Consider the following 20,867-nt stretch of genomic DNA (forward strand, 5'->3'; position numbering starts at 1 on the left):
GCCAGATCCTATAAACTACGGGGGATCAGCAGGTGCTGTAGGGCCGGGGGCGCCGAGCTGGGGCCACGAAGCTGGCTACCGGCTGCCGCGGGCTCTCTCGGCCTTCCGGAGCCGCCCCCAGCGGCCAGAGCCCCTTCCCCGCCCCGGGCCGCCCCCGCACCCCGCCCTTTCTCGGGGAACCTCACCCCGGCACGCCCGGCCACCGGCCTTTTCCCCGTCCCCGGTGCTGCCTTCCCGTGCCCGGAGTCCCGGCCTCCTCCCTTTCTTAGCCGCGGAGTCCCAGCCTCTTCTCCCCTTCCCCAACTGCGGGGTCCCAGCCTCCTCTCCCTCTCTCCAGTTACTAGGTCCCAACCTCCCCTCCCTTCCTTCCCCCAGCTGCGGGGGTCCAGCCTCTTCTCCTCCGTCCCCTTCCCCAAGCTGCATCCTCTAGTCTTCTCTGCCTCCTTCCCCAGCTGTGGGGTGCCAGCCTCCCTCTCCTCTGTCCATCTCCCCAATCTCCCTTCTCCCTCCTACCAATCTGGGCTACCTCCTCCTTCCCAGCTGGCCTCCTGACTTCCCTTCCCTTCTCCCTCCCTCCCTCCCTCCCTCCTTACCAGCTTCCTTCTGCTCTTCCCGCCAGTCTCCTCCTCAGTCGAGGGGAGACCTAGCTCCCTCTTCTTGCCCACAGCTGGGAATCCCAGCCCTCCCCCTTCATCCCTCTCCTCTCCTCAGCCCTGGGATTCCCAGACTGCTCAGCTTTCTTTTCCTTTCCTCCCTCATATGGAAATCCTGGTCTCCTCTCCCCTGCTCCCCCCCCTAGTCTGAGCACATCCTTTCCCACCTGACCCTATAACTCTCTTCCCTCTAGGAAGAGTAGTTCCTTATTCTTTTAAAACATGAGCTTTTCTTAGTAATTCTTGTTTTATTTTGTCTTTATTTCACTGCTCCCCACCCCCGAAAGAGTTTATTTCCTTTCTTTGGGCTGTTTGATTTTCATCCCTTCCCCTAGACTCATTGCTGCCTATGTCCCAGACTTTGCTTTTCCCTTGTTGAGGTTGGAGGGAGCCTCCCCTCAAAGAGCAGCCCAAGAAGATGCCAGGGCCTGGCTTCTGTGGTCTCTCCCCACTCCGGGTATTCCCCTCCGTGTTTGTGGTGGCTGCCTTGCTGGGCCTGCTTCCAGTCCTCAGGAGCCATGGGCTGCAGAATACAGTGACACCAAAGGTCTCCACCATGGGCTTGTACATAGGCCCTGGGGACGGGGATGTCACCTCGGCTCCACCAGAGGTCAGCCACGAAGTCCATCCTATGACCAACTATTCGGGGAACTTTCATGGGAAGCCACGCAAGGCTTTCCCTGTTCTGGGCATCGACTATGATCATGTGCAGACCCCCTTCGAGATCTCCCTCTGGATCCTGTTAGCCTGCCTTATGAAGCTGGGTATGTTGTGTGACTCCTGTCTGGGCTGGGCGGTGGGGATTGGGGGATGGATGTACTGTGTGACAGAATCACCTCAGTGGGTTGGGGAGAGCTCTCCACTCCCCCTTGCCAGGGGTTTTTGAGGCCAACTATCAGAGACCCATAGTCCAAATTCTTTCAGCAGGGTTGTTTTCTCCAGAGTCTCTGACATTACTAGGGAGTCCAGGATCTCTTGACAGTACTGGGAAAATGTTGCCTTTCTTCCCTGCATGGGCAGGCCTAAGGGACAGATTTGGTTGTGCCTTCTGTGTGTGTGTGTTAAGGCTAATGAAGAGGGAGCTTTCACTGGGGTCCACATTGCCAGGCAGTTATTTGGTGGTAAAGAATGTTTGCTTTTTTGAGTCTTTGTTTTTGTTTTTATTTGCTGTGGACATCTTCCATTTTGTTCCCATATCAGTGATCTGTGGAACTGAGGCCTGGGGTGGGTGGTAGATCTTTTCTGGCTTGCTTGAGACCCCAGTGGACTCCATGTTTAGGTGGGCGCAGATTCTTCCTAGGAGTTTATTTGCCCCTTCTCGGTAATCCTCTGCCCACTTTGGGAACTCTGAGATATCTCAGCTGCTGGGACTTTAGGAATTCAAAGGTTCATTCAGTAATGCAGATGTTTCTGTGGCCCTGATCCATTTCCAAAGCTCTAGCAGTCAGCTTTGCATCCTGGCCAGTTTGGGAAGAGACTGAAGTTGATTTGTGTGTCTGTAATGCTGTCCTCTGTTCAGCTTTTGGGGCTGGGTAGACCTTGGGAATCTCTGAGCTGGACCTGTGCTTGGGGAGGAGCCTGTCTGATCTTGGCTGGATGCCAGATGGGTCCCAACTGTGTATTTGGCTGTTTCTTAAAGCCCAGCCTTGCCTGGCCATGGTACTGGCTTGGGAGCTGCCGGAGCAGGAGGGATGGGTGAAGGTCTTTGGTGCTATGTGCGAATGGGGCATCCTGGTTTGAGAAGTGATTGTGTTGACTCGGGGGAGGGTTGGCGGCTGAAAAGTGGCTTCTCCCTGGAGAGCCCCAGGTGGACCGAGTCGGTGTCACACGGGTGATTGATGGACCAGCCTGTCTGGACCCTGCGATGCCCAGCAGTCCCAGTAACCTGACTGGTTTTGTGTCGGGGAAGCCTTTTAAGCTGGTTTGGCCCCTGGCCAGCTGTGGGAGTTGGGTGACCTGGGTGTTCCAGTAGCTCAGTGGGGAACCTTACAACCTTCCCAAGGACATGCAGGAGTGATGTCAGAATGTTAGGTTTTGGAAAGGAAGTGCTGTCCTCTCTGATTCACTGTATGGCTTATTTGGGATAGGGATGTGATGCAACCAGGCAAGGTGGGCAGAGGTCATCTTGCATGGGGCCCTGGTTCCAGCTTACCCTTCTGGTGCCCTGACTGCAGGCAGCAGGACCTCCTTACCAGGCTGTAGTCTGGAGGCAGACAGCATCCTCTTCTGGTCCGGACCATCCTGTGACCTTGGCAGGATGTCGCTTCTCTCTGCCCCAGCCTTACCTTCTGTAAAATGGGAATGGTTCTCAAGGTGGGGACCACGCCCGTTGTCTTCTAAACCAGTTTGGTGCCTGAGGTGAAAGGTGAGGTGATGCCACTGACCCACACTGGCTGAGTGACCCTGAACAAGTCCTTGACCTTTCCATTTTTTCAGCATCTCACTTAAGACTAAGGTATCCAGCAGTTGTCTGGCATTTTCTCACCAGGACTTCTAAGTGTCAATGGAATCCCAAGGCTGGACCAACAAAAAATGATCATGGCAGCATGATATGGAGAGGAAGACTAAATGAAGACCAGCTGCCTTCCAGTAGCTTCCATTTGGCACTATGTAAATGTCATTTCAGAAGGAGGAAAGGATAAGCAGCTAAGGCCTCCCTTTGGAATTGTGGTGTGTGGGTCCACACTTGAGGGGAACCAGGGCTTCCAAGAGGCCTACACTAGGAGGAAGCACATTGCATTGCAGTAAAGGGCAGCTGGTACAAAGGAATGGAGGTGGGCATTAAGGTGCTGGCTTTAGGGCACCTTGATGTGGCTATGATGTGTCAACCTTTTTGAGTTCATGAAAAGAGACTTCAGCCACATTTAAGTAAATATAAGTAAAAAAAGCCCCACCCCCTCCTCCCACTGATAAATCTGGGCAGGGCCCGTGTGTGTGTGTGTGTGTGTGTGTGTGTGTGTGTGTGTATTTTGGGGGTGGGGGTGCTAAGCACTCACTACCACTCCTGCAGGTGGAACTGATTGAAAAATAGCCTAGGGGCAGCTAGGTGGTGCAGTGGATAGAGCACTGGCCCTGGATTCAGGAGGACCTGAGTTCAAATCTGGCCTCAGTCATTTAACACTTACTAGCTGTGTGACCCTAGGCAAGTCACTTAACCCCAATTGCCTCACTAAAAAAATAAAATTAAATTAAAAAAAAAAAAATAGCCTAGGATGTGAGTCGGCCTTCGGCTCTCAGGCCATCTGCAGTAGTTCCTCCAGGCTTAGTTTCTAATACCACTGAATCTCAAAGTTAGAAGGATCCCCATGCTGTTGTTCAGTAGTGTCTGACTTTTTGTGACCTCATTTGGGGGTTTTCTTGGCAAAGATACTGGAGGGATTTGCCATTTCCTTCTCTAGGTCATTTTACACATGAGGAAACTGAGGCAAACAGGGTGAAGTGACTTGCCCAGGGTTACCCAGTTGGGAAGTGTCTGAGGCTGGATTTGAACTCAAGAAGATGAGTCTTCCTGTCTCCAGGCCTGGCACTCTCTCCACTGTGCCACCTTGATGCCGCTTGGTCCTCATATTCCAACCTATACCTGTCCAGGAATGAATTCCCTTCATAGCATTCCAGATGAATGGTCAGCCAGCCCCTGGTTGGAGAACCTCCCAGGAGGGACTGGGTGCTAACCTCTAAGGTGGCCCATTCTGCTTGGACATCCTTCTAATTGTAGGAAGTTACTCCCTCTCTGCTACTTTAACCCTTCCTCGTAGATCTGCCCTCTGATTCTTGCAGACCATTTTTCAAATGCTTAATGAATGCTGTCATATCCCACTAAGTCTTCTCTGGTGTAAATGTGCCCAGTCCCACCCTAAGAGGGTGACAGCTTCCCTAGCAGACCAGTCTGCAGTGAGGAGGGGAGTCCCTGGGATGCTGGAGACTCCTCCCACAGGCTTGTAGTGCACCGTTGCCAACCACACTGAAAAGGTCCCCTGGGGCCTAGCATCACTGAGGTGTGTGATTTAGGGTTGGAAGGGGACTCTAGACTCCCCAACCCTCTGAATTCTACAGAGGCAGCACCTGGGCCCCAGAGGGAAGTGAGGTGCCCAGGGGCACGCAGGCTCAGAGATGAGACCAGAACCGAGCTGGTGTTTTTATGCTGTCATAAGTGGGGAGATGAGTAGCCTATAGATTTAGGGGACCCTCCTGAGATTGTAGCATATGAGAGAGCTCTCCATTTCTACCTTCCCTTGCTTCCTGTTTGAAACACTTATATATTCACAGATAGTCACAGATAGTCCCCCCTAACCCATGACAGCTGAAGTGTTACTTAGGATTTTAAAGCTCTCAGGGGCGGGGGGATGTCAAGGCATCTGATCTGGGTGGGTATAGTTTATGGACTTTGTCCCTTTCTGTGGAGCTGATTTCAGGCTGGCTCTCTGGGGAGCTCATAAGCCAGAGGTGAGGTGAGGTGCCCCTGGGGCTGCTAAGGCTGGCTCCCCTAACCCTACGAGTGGATACCCAGGAGACCTAGCGGGCTATTTTGGGGCCTCGCCTTTTCTCTCGCCTCCCTAACGTAGGCAGGAACTGTGCCCTGAGCCCTGATTCTGTCATCTGAGGCAGCTGTTTCCCTGGCAAGGCCCCCTTCCTTTAAGAATAGAAAGTGCTGTGTGTGATGCTCCTTTTTATTCCAAAGCTTCAAATCAGCAAACCACACCTTGGGTGGTTATTGTAGGAGGAGGTGGTTGGAATCATCCGATGTTAGAAGTGAAAGGGATCCTAGAACAGAGGATGGCAGAGCTGGAAGGGGCTCCAGAACAGAGCCCAGGATCAGATGCAGGATGGACCTCACCTGGGTGTTAGTGCACACTTCAAATGTGACATCTAGAAGGGACCTTAGAGGGGCAGCTAGGTGGTGCAGTGGATAAAGCACTGGCCCTGGATTCAGGAGGCCCTGAGTTCAAATCCAGCCTCAGACACTTGACACTTGCCAACTGTGTGACCCTGGGTAAGTCACTTAACCCTCATTGCCCCACAAAAAAATTAAAAAAACAAATAGGAGGGACCTTAGAAGCCATCTAATCCAAGCCCCTCGTTTTCTGTAGCTTCCTGGATGGAGAAAAAAGGGCTCTCGAGTTCTTTCCCAGATATACTGTTGACTCACTATGTGGAACTGAAAAAGTTATCTCCCTTCTGTCAGCCTTATTTTCTCTATCCAAGAAGGAAGGAAAGGGAGGAAACGGGTATTCATTAAGCCCTTGCTACATGCCAGTCATTGTGCTAAGTGCCTTACAAATTTTATCTCATTTGGTCTTTGCAAAGCCCCTGGGAGGTAGGTGCTATTATTGTCTCCATTTTACTGTTGAGGAAACTGAGGCAAACAGGTTAAGTGACTTGGCCAGGATCATACAGTTAGTAAGTATCTGAGGCTGGGTTTGAACTCAGGTCTTCCTGACTTCATCCACTGTGCCACCTAGTTGCCTGTAGAGATAGGAATATCTGCCTTGTCCTTTGGAGGTCGCAGGTTACATACATGAAAATTGTGTAGAGTTCAGAGACCTCAGATGCGTGGGCAGAGCTGTTCCTCTCTCTGGTACTGGCTTCCACTTGTATAAAAGGATGGGATTGGGCATGTTGGTCTCCAAGGTCTCTTCCAACTGACATTCAAAGATTCTGTAGACCTGAGAGAAACTAGACTTGGGGTAAGTAGTTTATTAAGCCTCAGAAATATAGTTTGCAGTATTAGTATTGAACTTTAGGCCCGTGCAGTTCCCCTTGTCCCTTGGTCGGCCCTGGGCATGCAGCCTTTGCTCGGGGATCTTGCTGGCTGGTTGAAAATATGCTCCTGGAAGTCCCGGATTGATATATTAGCCAGTACTGTTGAGCAGTGAGAGACTTGGAGGCACTGGATCTAGTGAAGGCAGTTGGCTGTGAATGAATTGGGGAACTCTAAGAATAGATTATAATTGTTGGCATGTCCGAGCTGGTGGGGGCCTCCAGAGAGAGGATGTTGGAGGTGGAGTGGCCCTTAGAGCAAAGAATGGCAAGAGTAGGCAGGGACCTTAGTGTCCAAAAGTGTCCAAAGTGGACGGGGTCTTAGAAGGCAAAATATCTGGACTGGAATAGGCCTTAGAGCAGGAAACGGCTGATGGACAGGGCCTCAGTATTGAGAATTTCAGGGTCAGAAGGGGGCTTGGAATAGGGGATGTTGGAGTGGGAAGGCACTGTAGAACAGCTAGGCGTGTTAGATTTTGGGAAGGCCCTTGAAAGTAGTCCATTGGTACAAATAGACCTTGTTAGACCAAATGATGTCAGAGCTGGGAGGGCCCTTAGAACACTGTAGCAGGTCAGAACTGGAAGAACCCTATAGAGATTACCTAGCCATGATAGATCCCCTGGCCATGTCAGCGAATGAGTGACAGAGCCAGAACAGAACCCGTCTCCCAGCTGGCAGCCCATTTTTCTTCCTCATACCTGAGGGCGAACAGCTTGGGTTTATCATCCATGACACTCTCGGGTTCGAAGCCTAATGGATAATGAAGCTACTCTGCTTATTCCCTGACCAGTGCTCCAAAGCTTCCATTGTACCTTGCATTCTGCAAACCTCCCTCCCTTCCTCCCTATATGTTGGGGGTTTGTCTTTTGGTCTTTTTGAGGTTCATTTGCACATCACCTCATTGCATTTGTAGAACAGTCCCTTGAGGACTGTCCAGGTTCATAGTATCGTTCTACTGGTATAGAAACTGAGGGCTAGATGCTGTCTCTACTCGACTTGCCTCAAGTCCTGCAGACCCTGGGCAAGCACCCTGGTCTCTCACTGTGATTATCAGATGCCCCCCTCTGAAGTCCTGGAAACAGACTTTTTTTTTGTACCCCCGAATTGTTGCCTCTCCCTATTGGAAGAACACATGCTTCTCAGTCAGGCTGTGGAGGGGTGTGGGGCTCGGCAGGGTGACAGAGGAGAAGGGGTGTAGGCTGATTTAGAACTAAGATGAAGATCTGTAATTGGCAGGGGAGACAGGGGTGGAGGAAGATATTTAAAAGCTTGGCAAGGCAGCTAGGTGGCGCAGTGGATGAAGCATCAGCCCTGGATTTAGGAGGACCTGAGTTCAAATCTAGCCTCAGACACTTGCCACTTGCTAGCTGTGTGACCCTGGGCAAGTCACTTAACCCTTATTGCCCCACAAAAACAACAACAAAAAACAACAAAAGCTTGGCAATGGAGCCAGGAACCCCCTCTCTCTCTCCTTACCTTTGCTGTCTATCCAAAGACCCAGCTCCAAATGTTCACCTTACAGGAAGCCTTCCCTGACCAACCTTGGGGAGAGTGTATGTGTGTGTGTGTGTATGTGTGGGGGTGGGTTCTGTCTCTTTTTGTCTCTTAGAACAGCTGGGAGGAACCTCAGAGGCCATTGATCTAAACCTTCATTTTATATGAAAGGAAGCTGAGGCTCAGAGAACCTAAATGACTTGCCCAGGCCCACTCAGCTAATTAAGTTTCTGAGATAGGATTTGAACCCAGGTCCTCCTGATTCCCAAGTCCATTGCTCTTTCCACACTACACTACCCTGCCTTCTTCCTTTTTTTTTTTTTTTTGGTGGGGCAATGGGGGTTAAGTGACTTGCCCAGGGTCACACAGCTGGTAAGTGTCAAGTGTCTGAAGCTGGATTTGAACTCAGGTCCTCCTGAATCCAGGGCTGATGCTTTATCTACTGCGCCACCTAGCTGCTCCCCCTGCCTTCTTTAAAGATGAGAAAACCTGGGTGATTGGCCTACTGTTGCAAAGGAAGGAAGGAAGGAAGGACTAGAGCCCGGATTCGCACTGGGATCTGATTCCAAATCTAGTGCTCTTTCTGCCCTTATTATGCTTTCTCGGAGCAGCTAGGTGGCACAATGGATAAAGTTTGGGCCCTGGATTCAGGAGGACCTGAATTCAAATCCGGCTTCAGACACTTGATACTTTTACTGGCTGTGTGACCCTGGGCAAGTCACTTAACCTTCATTGCTCTGCCAAAAAAAAAAAAAAAAAGATCTCTGAATGATGCTTTGTAATGTACCTGAGAAACACACTGTTAAGGCTATTATACTTTCTCACATTTCTTCTTCCATTGTACTGTATGCAGCTTTTCCCTGGTCTGTGTCCTCCCTCTCCTAATAAATTGTATGTTGCTGGAGTCCAGGGAGCATGCATTATGCAGGACTTACTACCTGACCTGCCAAAGTCACTTCTGAGCCTCAATTATCTTATCTGTAAAATGGGGATAATGGCTGCCTCACCTACCTCACAAAGATCTAATAACAGATGGAAAAGTCCTCTGGAGACTATAAAGGGCTTTATGAGTGGAAGGTGGTGGTATCATTTTTCTCTCCGGAAATCCATGCAGGGGGCTTTGTGCAAGACTCTGCATGGAGGTGGTCATTAAGCACTTGCTTGATTGGTGGTGGCCTGTTGGCTCCTCACTGCACCAGCTGTGGGGAATTATAGGTGGATAGGATGGCAGGTCGTTTATAGTTCTTAAAAAAGGCAGTGCTAAAATGTAGACATGTTAAACCTGGGTGGAACCCAGGAACCTAGAATTCTCAAAACTGGAAGGGGTTTTGAGGCAGAAAATATTAGAACTGAGAGGAACCCTAGAACATAGACTCTGTGGGGTGGAAGGAATCTTAGAGATGCTTGTGTTCAACCTCCCTCATGAGAAATGAAGCAACTTGCCCAATGTTACACAGCTGACAAGTAGAAGAACTCAGACTTGAACCCTGACCTTGTGGCTGTAAGTCTAGTACTCTTTCCACTATTCCAGACCAGGAAGATTTGGACTGGCTGAGCATGGTACCCCTCTCCAGAGGAATTCCAAGTGGGCCGACCTAGGAGAGCCTAAGGACAGTTTCAGGTTTTGTCTGCTTTGTGTCAGTCCCTAGGATGGCAGCACTAGACTCCCCAGCAGCTGGTCCCTGTTCCGAAATGGTGACTCCCCCTGTCCCACCTAGCTCCCTGCCAAGGCCATTTCTGAGAACTCTGAGTCAAAGTTTGGACCTCCAAAGAAGGGGGATAAAAACAATTCAGTACCAAAGACACAAACATGAAAAACACAAACCTGACTTTCATAACTTAAAGAAACTATGAGCCAATATCAATGTTCAATACCTATGCACTAAATGATATAAATCTACATTTAAAGAGGAAAAAGGAACTTAATAATATGGGACTTCAACGTTCCTCTCTCAGAGTTGAATATGTTTAACAAATAAGTAAACAAAAATAAACTGAACTGTTGGAAAACTTGGGCCAAAAAGATTCATGGCGTCTTCTGAATGAGACCACTAAAGAGTATACATGTTGGGAGCAGCTAGGTGGCACAGTGGATACAGCACTGGCCCTGGATTTAGGAAGACCTGAGTTCAAATCTGACCTCAGACACTTGACACTTACTAGCTCTGTGACCCTGGGCAAGTCACTTAACCCTCACTGACCCACCAAAAACAAACAAACAAAAATCTGACCTCAGACACTTGACACTTAACAAGCTGTGTGACCCTGGGCAAGTCACTTAATCCTCTTTGCCCCACCAAAAAAGAAAAAAAGAATATACATGTTTCTCAAAGCACCACGTGGCACTTTTACAAAAATAGACCACATGTTAGAGCCCAGAGAAATTGCAAATAGGTTTATCAAACACATCCTTTTTAGGCCACAAAACAATATAAAAAATAATCAATACTGAGAGTAGCAGCAAAGGACACAGACCCCAAAGGAAGCTGGCTAATGAAATCCTGCTCAACAAGTGTGTCAAAGAAGAAATTTTTAAAAAGCTGTAACTATGTGAAGGATGATAACAACGCTGAGACAACATGCCAGCATTTCTGGGATACAGTGAAAGTGATCCTCAAAGGAGAAATTATGCCACATACATTATTAGCAAAATAGAAAAAGGGAGGATCCGTGCATTAAAAAACAACAACAACCAGCTAGCACACCTGAAAATAAGCACAACAGAGGAAATGATATAAATTAGAGAGATTGAGAAATTGGAAATCAAGAAGACTATAGAACTAAAATCAAAACCCTAGGCCCTCCAAGGACATTCCTTTGGCCTAGGGATAGTTGGGGATTCAGTAGTTGAAAAGTCACTACTGGCAGGAGAGCACCTTTATACAGTGGCCCATGTTATTGGCCTTTAGAAAAGGAAGTTTGGGGTTGGGTTACCTTCTTTTATCCTGGGGCTGGAGAACCCCCAGGATTCCCTGAGATTGGAAGCAGCTGGCACAGGTGAATTACTAGGACCAGAAAAACAATCTACCTTCCCCTGAGGGCAAGGAAGAAATACACTTGGGGCTTTCCAGGTGATGCCCTTGGTTTTAGAAGGTAGGAGTTTTTAGCTGTCTGCTTAAATCTTTGAGAGTGTGGTTATTACTATTGGGATTCTAGGGTGGGGAGGAGCTGTTTGGATAGATACCACTGCAATTTGTGATGTGGCCAAAGGCAAGTCTGAAGCCCTGTGCTGCTAGGCCTGGGCTGATTTTTGGTAGAAATGCCACTTCCTTTGTGAAAGGGGGTGGAAAGGGGTAGGAGGAAGGGGGATGTGTCTTCTCAGATAGATGGTGCTGGAGGAGATGGGGTAGTAGTAATGGAAGGGAACCTGTGGGGGAAGGGCCAACCCTGAATCAGAGCGCAGCCTGGCTAAGGTGGCTTAATTATTTCATTCTCTCTCTCCCCTCCTCCTTCATGATTTAGTCCATAAAAAGCACCTGTAATGAAGAGGGGAGGGAGGAAGGGGGAATAGTGGTTGAAGCCCTGTTGGGCCTGGGTCCCTCAGGCTGGGACTAAAGAATGAAAACACTTCCCTCCAGCTAATGCCAAGGAGCTCTTGGGTTAAGAAGAAGCTGGCTCTGTGCCACGACCTTGTTGTGTGACCTTAGACAAGTCATTCTCACTTTCTGGCTCTCCATTTCCTCCTTTGCACAATGAAAAGGCTGAACTAGATCATCTCTAAAGCCAGCTTCAGCTGTGACACCCTACATTTGAAGGCCTTTACCTAGCTCTGACATTGTCTTCTGAGGTTTCTCTTTTAGCTCTGACACTTTGTGTTGTAACATCTGTGTTAGAAAGTCACTTCCAGCTGTGACATTTCACAATTTTGTGTTCAAGTTTGGAGCTGGGAAGTTTTCTTTCTTTCTCTTTTTTAAAGGCTTTTGTATTTCAAAGCTTCCTTGGCTTTTGGCAGAAATTGAGATCGTTTTCTACATCCCAAAGGTGCCCTTCAGAAACGTAAGGCCCGAAGCTGCCACCCCAGGGGTGGCTTCATTTCAGAAGACAGAAATATCACCATAGGAAGTGAAGGTGGGCCTCTCGCTCCCCCTCCGGATGACTTCCTCCCATCCCAGCCATGGCCTGAAGCTGGCTGGGCATAGTGGAGCAAGCCTGGAGCCAGGGTTCTTACTGAGTCATCTCCCATTTGTGTCTCCCCGTGCAGTGCTCCTCCCTGCAAATGTCTGAGTCAGGCCTGTCTAAGCAAGGTTGTCTGCACAGGCTATGCTGGGCCAAACCACCTCTTTAGATGCTGATGAGCATCAAGCAATCCTTTCAGATAGCCCCAGATTAGGTTTAGCTATATTTTTAATGTTGTAGCTCTGATTTTAGCTGAGCTAACCCACCTGAGCGGCACCTGCAACTGTTGGCTTCCCCCTTCCCCTAGTCTAGCATCAAGTTGTTTGCTCTTATCCTTTAGACCTTGCCCAGCAAGTCATGAACTGGGTTTTTAAGGCAAAGACAGTTTCTGGGGTCCATCGGACCAGCCTGGGGCCTGAGTTATTTTAATACTTACTTCCTTGCTTGCTGGAATTGAGCGGGCTTGTTTCCCAAATTATAGCAGTAGTCTATTTCCTGGGAAATTGCTTCCTTCAGCAGGGTCAAGGGGAGAAACTATAATCAGCCACTGCCCAGGATTTGGGAGAAAAATAGCACCCTCCACTTTTTTTTTTTTTTGCAGGGCAATGAGGATTAAGTGACTTGCCCAGGGTCACACAGCTAGTAAGTGTCAAGTGTCTGAGGCTGGATTTGAACTCGGGTACTCCTGAATCCAAGGCCAGTGCTTTATCCACTGCACCACCTAACCGCCACCTTGTCTTTTTTTTTTTCCTCCACTTCTTTTACCATCAGTGCCACCCTACCTATTCCCTGACTGTCCCTTGGGGAATATGCAGATGAGAAGGGGAAGGTGATGTGCTAGCATGGTGATCTGTCTGTCCCTGACATCATTGGTGATAATGGGTAGAGACCACAGTGTTGCCCTGGCTTTGTTTGTTCAATTGTGTGTGCTTGTCAGGGGGTCACCTGGGTGGAGTGTGAAGGCTCAGGGAGATTGGTCAGTCAGCTTTTCTTCAAACCAGGGTCAAGAGGACACCTCTGGGGCAGCTAGGTGGCACAGTGTATAGAGCACTGACCCTAGAGTCAGAAGGACCTGAGTTCAAATCCAGCCTCAGATACTTGACACTTACTAGCTGTGTGACCCTGGGCAAGTCACTTAAGCCCAATTGCCTCACCAAAAAAAAAAAGTGGATACCTTGGTTGAAATCAGTCAGTGTTTGTTGACCACCTACTATGTGCTGTTCCATATGCCAGACACTAGAGAGGCAAAGGAATATAAGACCTGACTCCTTGCCCTCTAGGAAACCGTAAGTGGATTTGACCTCCAGAGTCCTTTCTGGTTTTCCCGGGCTGAGTTGGTTGAAGGCAGAAGAACATAGACATATGAAAGTGCAGTCTGTTAAGGACTACAAAAATTAAGTGCCCCTGGAAATTCAGAGGAGAGGCGGGGTTCATTCTGGGTTGTCCTAGTGAGGCTTCCTGGAAAAGATGGGCCTGGAGCTGAGCACTGAAGATGTTATCTTTAAAATTGAATGTTACATTAAAAACAAACAAACCTCAGTGTTGGATATTCATTCAAATAATTGACTATTTCAGTTAATTCTGATCCATCAAATATCACACCACCTTTTCATCCTCCCTGTCCCCACCAAATCCCTATCAAAATCCTTGGCCCATTCATTCTCATTCCCAAATTTCCCTGCTCAGGTTTTTGTGTGATTGTAGTGTGCCATTCTTCTGCTTCAACCTTTTTTTGCTTTGCATTGTTTCCTAAAAGGTCTTTCCACATTTGCTTTCATCATACTTGTTCCCCATAATTGCTGTATAGTATTTCATTACATGAGTGTAGCACAGTCTGTCTAGCCATTCTCCTTGCTGTTGAACATTTAGGTCGTTTCCAGTTTTTTCAGTTATATATCATGTTGTCCTGAAAAGAATCTTCAAGCAGATCAGCCTTTTAGACTTGAAATAAACAGAGAGCTAGAGGAGAGGGTAGCCCTGGCCTCTCTTGTTTTTGTTTTTGTTTTTTGTTTTTGTGAGGCAGTTGGGGTTAAGTGACTTGCCGGATTTGAACTCAGTTACTCCTGATTCCAGGGCCAGTGTTCTATCCACTGCACCACCTAGCTGCCTCCTTGCTATCTCTTAATCCAGATACTCTGTCTCTAAACTCCAGGCATTTTCCCTCTCTGTCCCTTATGCCTGAAACACTTCTCCTTGCTCACATCCACCTCCTGGCTTCCCCAACTTCCTTCAAGTCCCAGATAAAATCCCACTTTGTACCAGAAGCCTTTCCCAACCCCTCCTCACTCTGCCGCCTTCCCTCTATGGATTATTTCTTATTTATCCTTTATGTCACTTGTTTGTGCAGATTTATTTGCATGTTGTCTCCTCCGTTAGACTTTGAGCTCCTCAAGGACAGGGACCATCTTTTGCCTTTCTTTATAACCCTAACACACAGTAGGCACTTAATGAATGCTTCTTGACTGACTGACTGACTGATTGACTGACTGACTGACCAAGGATATTCCAAGTATTCTGAGATGGGATGGGATGTGTTTTCTTGGAGGGAAGTATTGTCCCCATCTGTAACATGGGGGAAGGTGTACTTGCATGCTCTATGTTACAGAGATTTTATGAAGAAACTGATGTACAGAGAGATGTAGAAAATGTTCGCTGTTATTATCATCTGATTGGAGCAGAGGGTTAATACAGAAATGTAGTGAGGAGATGAATGTGGCACCAAGCAGTGGAGGGCCTTGAATGCTGAGAACCATTGGAAGTTTCTTAGCTCAGGAGGACTAATTACTCTGCCCAAAGCCGTGGCAGTCATTGGAGCAGCTCTGTGAGGCCCTGAGGTAGGAACTGGAGAGTTTTACAGAAAAGGTCCCTTCTGTTGTGACCTGAGGAAGAACAGAAGCTTCTTATAAACTTCCTTCTTTCTTCATCAATAAAAGTGTATGGAGTCATCATAAAGGCTGACATTTTTTAGCTCTTAAGATTATAAACAGTCCTGTGAGTTTGGTACGTCCAGTGGTATTATCCTGATTTTATAGATGAGCAAATAAAGCCAGGTGTAGGGAAGTTGCTGTTTGGCCAAAGTCACGAAGCTAATAAAGTTTTTGGAGTGGGGATTTGAACCCAGCTCTTCCTAATTCTAAGCCCATTGTGCTTTTGCTGGGCTCTGCTGCTTCTCTGTGAGCCCAGCATTGTGTCCTGTGTGGGATATGGAAAAAACAGGAGACACACATTGCTTATGACGCCACATCTTCTTTAGGGAGATGCGACGGATCCATGAAACAACTAGGGAATAGTTACAGTACAGCAGAGAAATGTCTCTGGAGGCCTGTGTGCAGAGAACCAGCCACAGATACATGACCCGGTTATAGGGGCAGAGATTTGTAGCTGGAAAGGGACCTACATCCCCCTGCAGGTTAAGCAGTTTGCCCAAGGTCATAGGTCATAGTAGTAGTAAGTTAGTATTGGGACCAGGTCCTTGGCTCCAGAGCCAGTGGTTCTTCCACTCTAGCAAGAGGCAGCATCAGGTAAGCACCAAAGTCCTGGGTTCTAGTCTTATCTGTGCCACTACTTCTTTTGTGAAATCTTGGGCAGTCATTTCCCTTCTTGGGTCCTCATTTCCCCCCCCTACCTGAGGTTTGGGCCAGATAATTCCCAAGGTACTGTCTCAGGATCAGCCCTGAGAGTGTCTGAGGCTGTGGCGATTGCTGAAATGACGACTCATCGGGGCTAGTGCCTCTCTTGCCCTGCTGTTCTCCCATCCTGCAGCACTTGGCCAGACACTGCTGATGTGAAGTGAGCTGTGGCCCCCTCTCTTTGCTCAGTGGGCTGGGCCTGAGAATGCACATCCTTGTTTGGCCTGCCTTCTCCCTCTGTCCGTCAAAACAAGGAACCGGAGCTTCCCCCGAGAGCTGTTGAAAAGGGGCCCTAATGGAATTCAACTCTTCTTTTTTTTTTTTCTTCCCCTTTTTAAATGTTTTATTGATGCTCTTTTCTTTTCTTACATCATGGTTTCTTTCCAGTTACTCCTTCCCTTGGAACAGATCAGTACAATCTTGCAAACCAGATCAGCACATTGGCCGGCTTGTTGTCAGGCCTTGGAAGTCCCACTTGGCCGCAGTGTTGATCATGGTTCTGGTCTTTCAGTGTTATTTTCCTTTTCATCATCATGACTGTTGTGCAAATGGTTTTCCAGGATTTCATTGGTTCACTTTAGTTCATAGCAGCCTTCACCAGTGTCCCAGAATCCTTCAACAGTGTCATTTCTTGTGGCCTGGCAACATTCTGTTATATCCCTTGTACCACAGTTTGTTGGCCCCTCCCTGATCAGCCGACCTCTGGCTTTCCTTCCACTTCTTTGCTGCTGCAGATACTTGTGCATATGTGGGGCCTTTCCCTCTGTGCCTGGTGCTGATGCCACCATCAGGCCCTTCTCCAGTGGTCAATGCCATTTACCCTTAGGACTTGATGCTCAACACCATACAGATTGATGTATATATTGGGAGGGCTAAGGGGAGGTGAGATTCTAGCTCAGACAACTTTAGTTTCAAATGATTCCCAGCATGTGTAATGGGAACAGCACCGGACCTGGAGCTCAGCCCACTCAATGAGGAAAACCCTCTGTGCCTGCATAGAATGGAATAAGCACTTATGTAGTGCCTACTGTGTGCCAGGCACTGTGCTTTACAGCTATCTCATTTGATCCCCACAACAGCCTTGGGAGGCAGGTGCTGTTTTTAACCTTATTTTACAGTTGAGGAAATGGAGGCAAATGAAGTTTGGTGACTTGTCTGGTGTCTCACAACTAGTAAGTGTCTGAGGCTAGATTTGATCTTCAGTCTTTCTGACTCTAGGCCTAAAGTCCTTTAAAAATATGTATATGTATGTATGTCTGTGTATATGTGTGTATGTATGTATATGTATATTTACTTATTTTGTTAAATATTCCCCAATTGCATGTATAAAATTTTTCAAGAATCTTTTTGTAGATTTTAGTGTTCCAAATTCTCTACCCCCTCTCCACTGTCCTTGAGAAGGCAAGCAATTTAATATGGATTATACACATGAAGTCAAGCAAAATATTTCAATATTAGCCATGTTGCAAAAGAAAACACACAAAAAATAAAACAATAAAAGTAAAGAATTTTTTTAAAAGTCTGCTTTAATCTGCATTGAGAGTTCATCAGTTCTGTCTCTGAAGGTAGAGAGCATCTTTCATCATGGGTCCTTTGGACTTATTTTGTTTGGATCACTGTCTTGAACGCAGTAGCTAAATCTTTCATAGTTGATTATCCTTATAATATTGCTATTATTTTGTACAGTGTTCTTCTGGTTCTGCTCACTTCACTTTACATGAGTTCATATAAATCTACCCAGATTTTCATGAAACCATCTTCCTCGTCATTTCCTATAGCATAATAGTATTCCATCGTAATCATATATTATAACTTGTCCAATCATTCCCCAATTGATGGTCATCCCCATAATTTCCAATTCTTTGTCACCACAAAAGAGCTATAAATATTTTTATACGTATGTCATTTTTCCTTTTCTTTGATCTTTTTGTGCTACAGACCTAGTAGTTGTATTGCTGGGTCAAAGGGTGTGCACAGTTTTATAGCCCTTTGGGCATAGTTCCAAATTGTTCTCCAGAATGGTTGGACTAGTTCACAACACCAACAGTGCACTAGCATTCCAATTTTTCTACCTCCCCTCCAGCATTTGTCATTTTTCTTTTCTGTCATGTTGACCAATGTAAAAGGTGTGAGGTGGTATCCCAGAGTTGTTTCAGTTTGCATTTCTCTAATTGGCAGTGATTTTAAAGCTTTTTTTCATGTGACTGTAGATAATTTAAATTTCTTCTTCTGAAAACTGCCTGTTTATAGACTTTGACCATTTGTCAACTGGGTAATGGCTCTTATGTTGACAAATTTGGCTCAATTCCCCATCTATTTGAGAAATGAAGCCCTTGTCAGGAAAACTTGCTGTAAATTTTTTTCCATTTCCTGTTTTCCTTCTAATTTTGGCTGCATTTGTTTATTTGTGGAAAGTCTTTTAATTTCATTTAATCAGAATTCTCTATTGTACTCTCCACTATTTTTTCTGTCTCTTGTTTGATCATGAACTCTTCTCTTATCCATAGATCTGACAGGAACATTTTCCCTTGCTCCTCTAATTTATCCATGAGTTACTTTATATCCAAATCATATGGTATACAGTGTTAGATGTTGGTCTGTACCTTGTTTCTGCCAAACTGCTTTCTAGTTTTCCCAGCAATTTTTTTTCCCCAAATGTTGAGTTCTTACCCCTAAAGCTTGGATCATTGCATTTATCAAACACTAAATTGCTGTAGTCATTTACCACTATGTATTGTGAACCTAATCTCTTCCACTTATTCTCCACTTTATTTCCAAGCCAGTACTAGATTGTTCTGATGATTACTGCTTTGTAACTAGGTCTCCTTCCTTAACATTTTTTTTTTACTGATTCCTTCGATATTCTTGACCTTGAATTTCATCATTTTTTTCTAGCTCTGTAAAATAATTCTCTGGTGGTTTGATGGTATGGCACTAAACAAGTAAATTAACTTAGCTAAAATTGTCATTTTTCTTATATTGGCTGGGCCTACTCATGAACAATTAGTGTTTCTCCAGTCTGTCTAGATTTTTGTGAAAAGTGTTTTGTAATTGTGTTCATATAATACTCTGGTTTGTCATGGCAGTAGACTCTCAGGTATTTTATATTGTCTACAGTGATTTTAAATGGGATTTCTCTATCTCTTCCTGATGGGCTTTGTTGGTAGTATATAGAAATGCTAATGATTTATGTGGGTTTATTTTATATCCTGCAACTTTGCTGAAGTTGTTCATTGTTTCAACTAGTTTTTTAGTTGATTATCTAGGGTTATCTAGGGGCAGCTAGATGGCACAGTGTATAGAACACAGGGCTTGGAATCAGGAACATGTATCATCATAAGTTCAAATCTGGCTTCAGTCAGTTACTTAGCAGTGTGAGCCTGCACAAGTCATTTCACCCTCTTTAGTTCAGTTTCCTCATCTGTAAAATGAGCTGGAGAAGGAAATGGCAAACCACTCCAGTATCTCTGCCAAGAAAACCCTAAATGGGGTCATGAAGAGTCAGACACGACTGAAATAACCAAACAACTAGGGTTCTCTAAGTATATCTCTAAATATATATATATGCGAAGAGTGATAGTTTTGTTTTCTCATTGACTATTTTCATTCCTCCAATTCCTTTTTCTTATTTTATTACTATAGCTAGCATTTATAGTACAATATTGAATAATAGTAGTGATAATGAACATCCTTGCTTCACTCCTGATCTTACTTCAAAGGCTTCAAGTTTATTCCCTTTACAAATATTGCTTGCTCTTGGTTTTGGATAGATACTACTTGCCATTTTAAGAAATGCTTCACTGATACCTATGCTTTCTACTGGTTTTGTTTTTGTTTTTGTTTTGTTTTGTTTTTTTAGTGAGGCAATTGGGTTTAAGTGACTTGCCCAAGGTCACACAGCTAGTAAGTGTTAAGTGTCTGAGGCTGGATTTGAACTCAGGTACTCCTGACTCCAGGGCTGGTGCTTTATCCACTGCGCCACCTAGCTGCCCCCTCTACTGTTTTTAATAGGAATGTATGCAGTATTTTGTTAAAAGTTTTTTCTGCAGTAATATAATCATGATTTTTGTTTTTTTGTTATTGATGTGATTGATTATGCTGATATTCCTCATATTGAACCAGCTCTGCATTTCTGGTATAAACCCCACCTGGTCACAGTGTTTGATCTTTGTGATAATATTGCTGTAATCTCCTTGTTAGTATTTTATTTAAGATTTTTGCATAGATATTCATTAAGGAAATTGGTCTAGAGTTTTCTTTCTTTGTTTTTGTTCTCCCTGGTTTAGGTATCACAACTATCTTGGTGTCATAAAAGGAATTTAGTAGGACTCCTCCTTTACCTATTTTTTTTTCAAGTAGTTTATATAGTATTGGGATTAATTGTTCCTTAAATGTTTGGCAAAATTCACTTGTAAATCCATCTAATCTGGGGAATTTTTCTTTAAAAATTTTTTTAAATTTTCAAAATTTAAAACAAATACAAAATGAGAAAAGGGGAAAAAAAGTTGCATGTACACAGCAGAACATAGGAAATGATCAATTAGAAAAAATAAATTTCCATTTCAAGAAAACCTATATGATAAATACTACACACGGTTTTCAAATCTTCCTAACTTTTCTTTGCTTCCTTGTTGGTTTTCTTTTGTTGTCTGCTGTGTACTTTTTACTTGATTATTTCCCCCCTTCCTGCCCCCCACCCTAAAGAAGACTGCAATTAAGCATGGACACACACACACACACACACACACACACACACACACACACATATACACACATACATAGATAGCTATATACATGTACATATATACTCATATACATGTATGTAAGACCATATTATGCTTATTTCCACTTATCATCTGTTTCTCTGAAGGTCAAAAGTCCAAGTTTTTTCATTTCTTTCTAAATCAACTAGCTTATCATCACAGTAATATTCCAACCCAGTCACATCCTATTTGAGAGATTGTCCATTAAGGTTTTTCCCCAATTTTCTGTCTTCCTTCTATTCTTGACTATTTTTTATACAATAAAAATTTAATTCAAAATAATTGAAAGTAGGCATTTTACACTCATCTTCATTGGTGGGCATTCACCCTTTTCTTTTTCATCCAATTAGCTACTGGTTTATCTTTTTTCTTGTTATTTCATAAAACCAACTTCTAGTTTTATTTATTAGTTCAGTGGTTTTTTAATTTTCATTTTTTATCAGTCTCTCTAATT

The 20,867-nt window shown here is 45.5% G+C and overlaps 1 protein-coding gene across 1 annotated transcript in view; it reads left to right on the forward strand.

Moving 5' to 3' along the window:
* The first annotated feature begins 568 nt into the window (after positions 1 to 568).
* Positions 569 to 20,867, forward strand: part of SLC9A1 (solute carrier family 9 member A1) — a 73,205-nt gene continuing 52,906 nt past the window's right edge. Inside the window, exon 1 of the mRNA XM_043994769.1 lies at positions 569 to 1,417. Coding sequence (XP_043850704.1) covers positions 1,072 to 1,417 — 346 coding nt within the window. The 5' untranslated portion in view covers positions 569 to 1,071. The remainder of the gene's footprint in view (positions 1,418 to 20,867) is intronic.

This window comes from Dromiciops gliroides, chromosome 3 (genome assembly GCF_019393635.1).
Source record: "Dromiciops gliroides isolate mDroGli1 chromosome 3, mDroGli1.pri, whole genome shotgun sequence".
In the NCBI taxonomy this organism is placed as follows: Eukaryota; Metazoa; Chordata; class Mammalia; order Microbiotheria; family Microbiotheriidae; genus Dromiciops; species Dromiciops gliroides.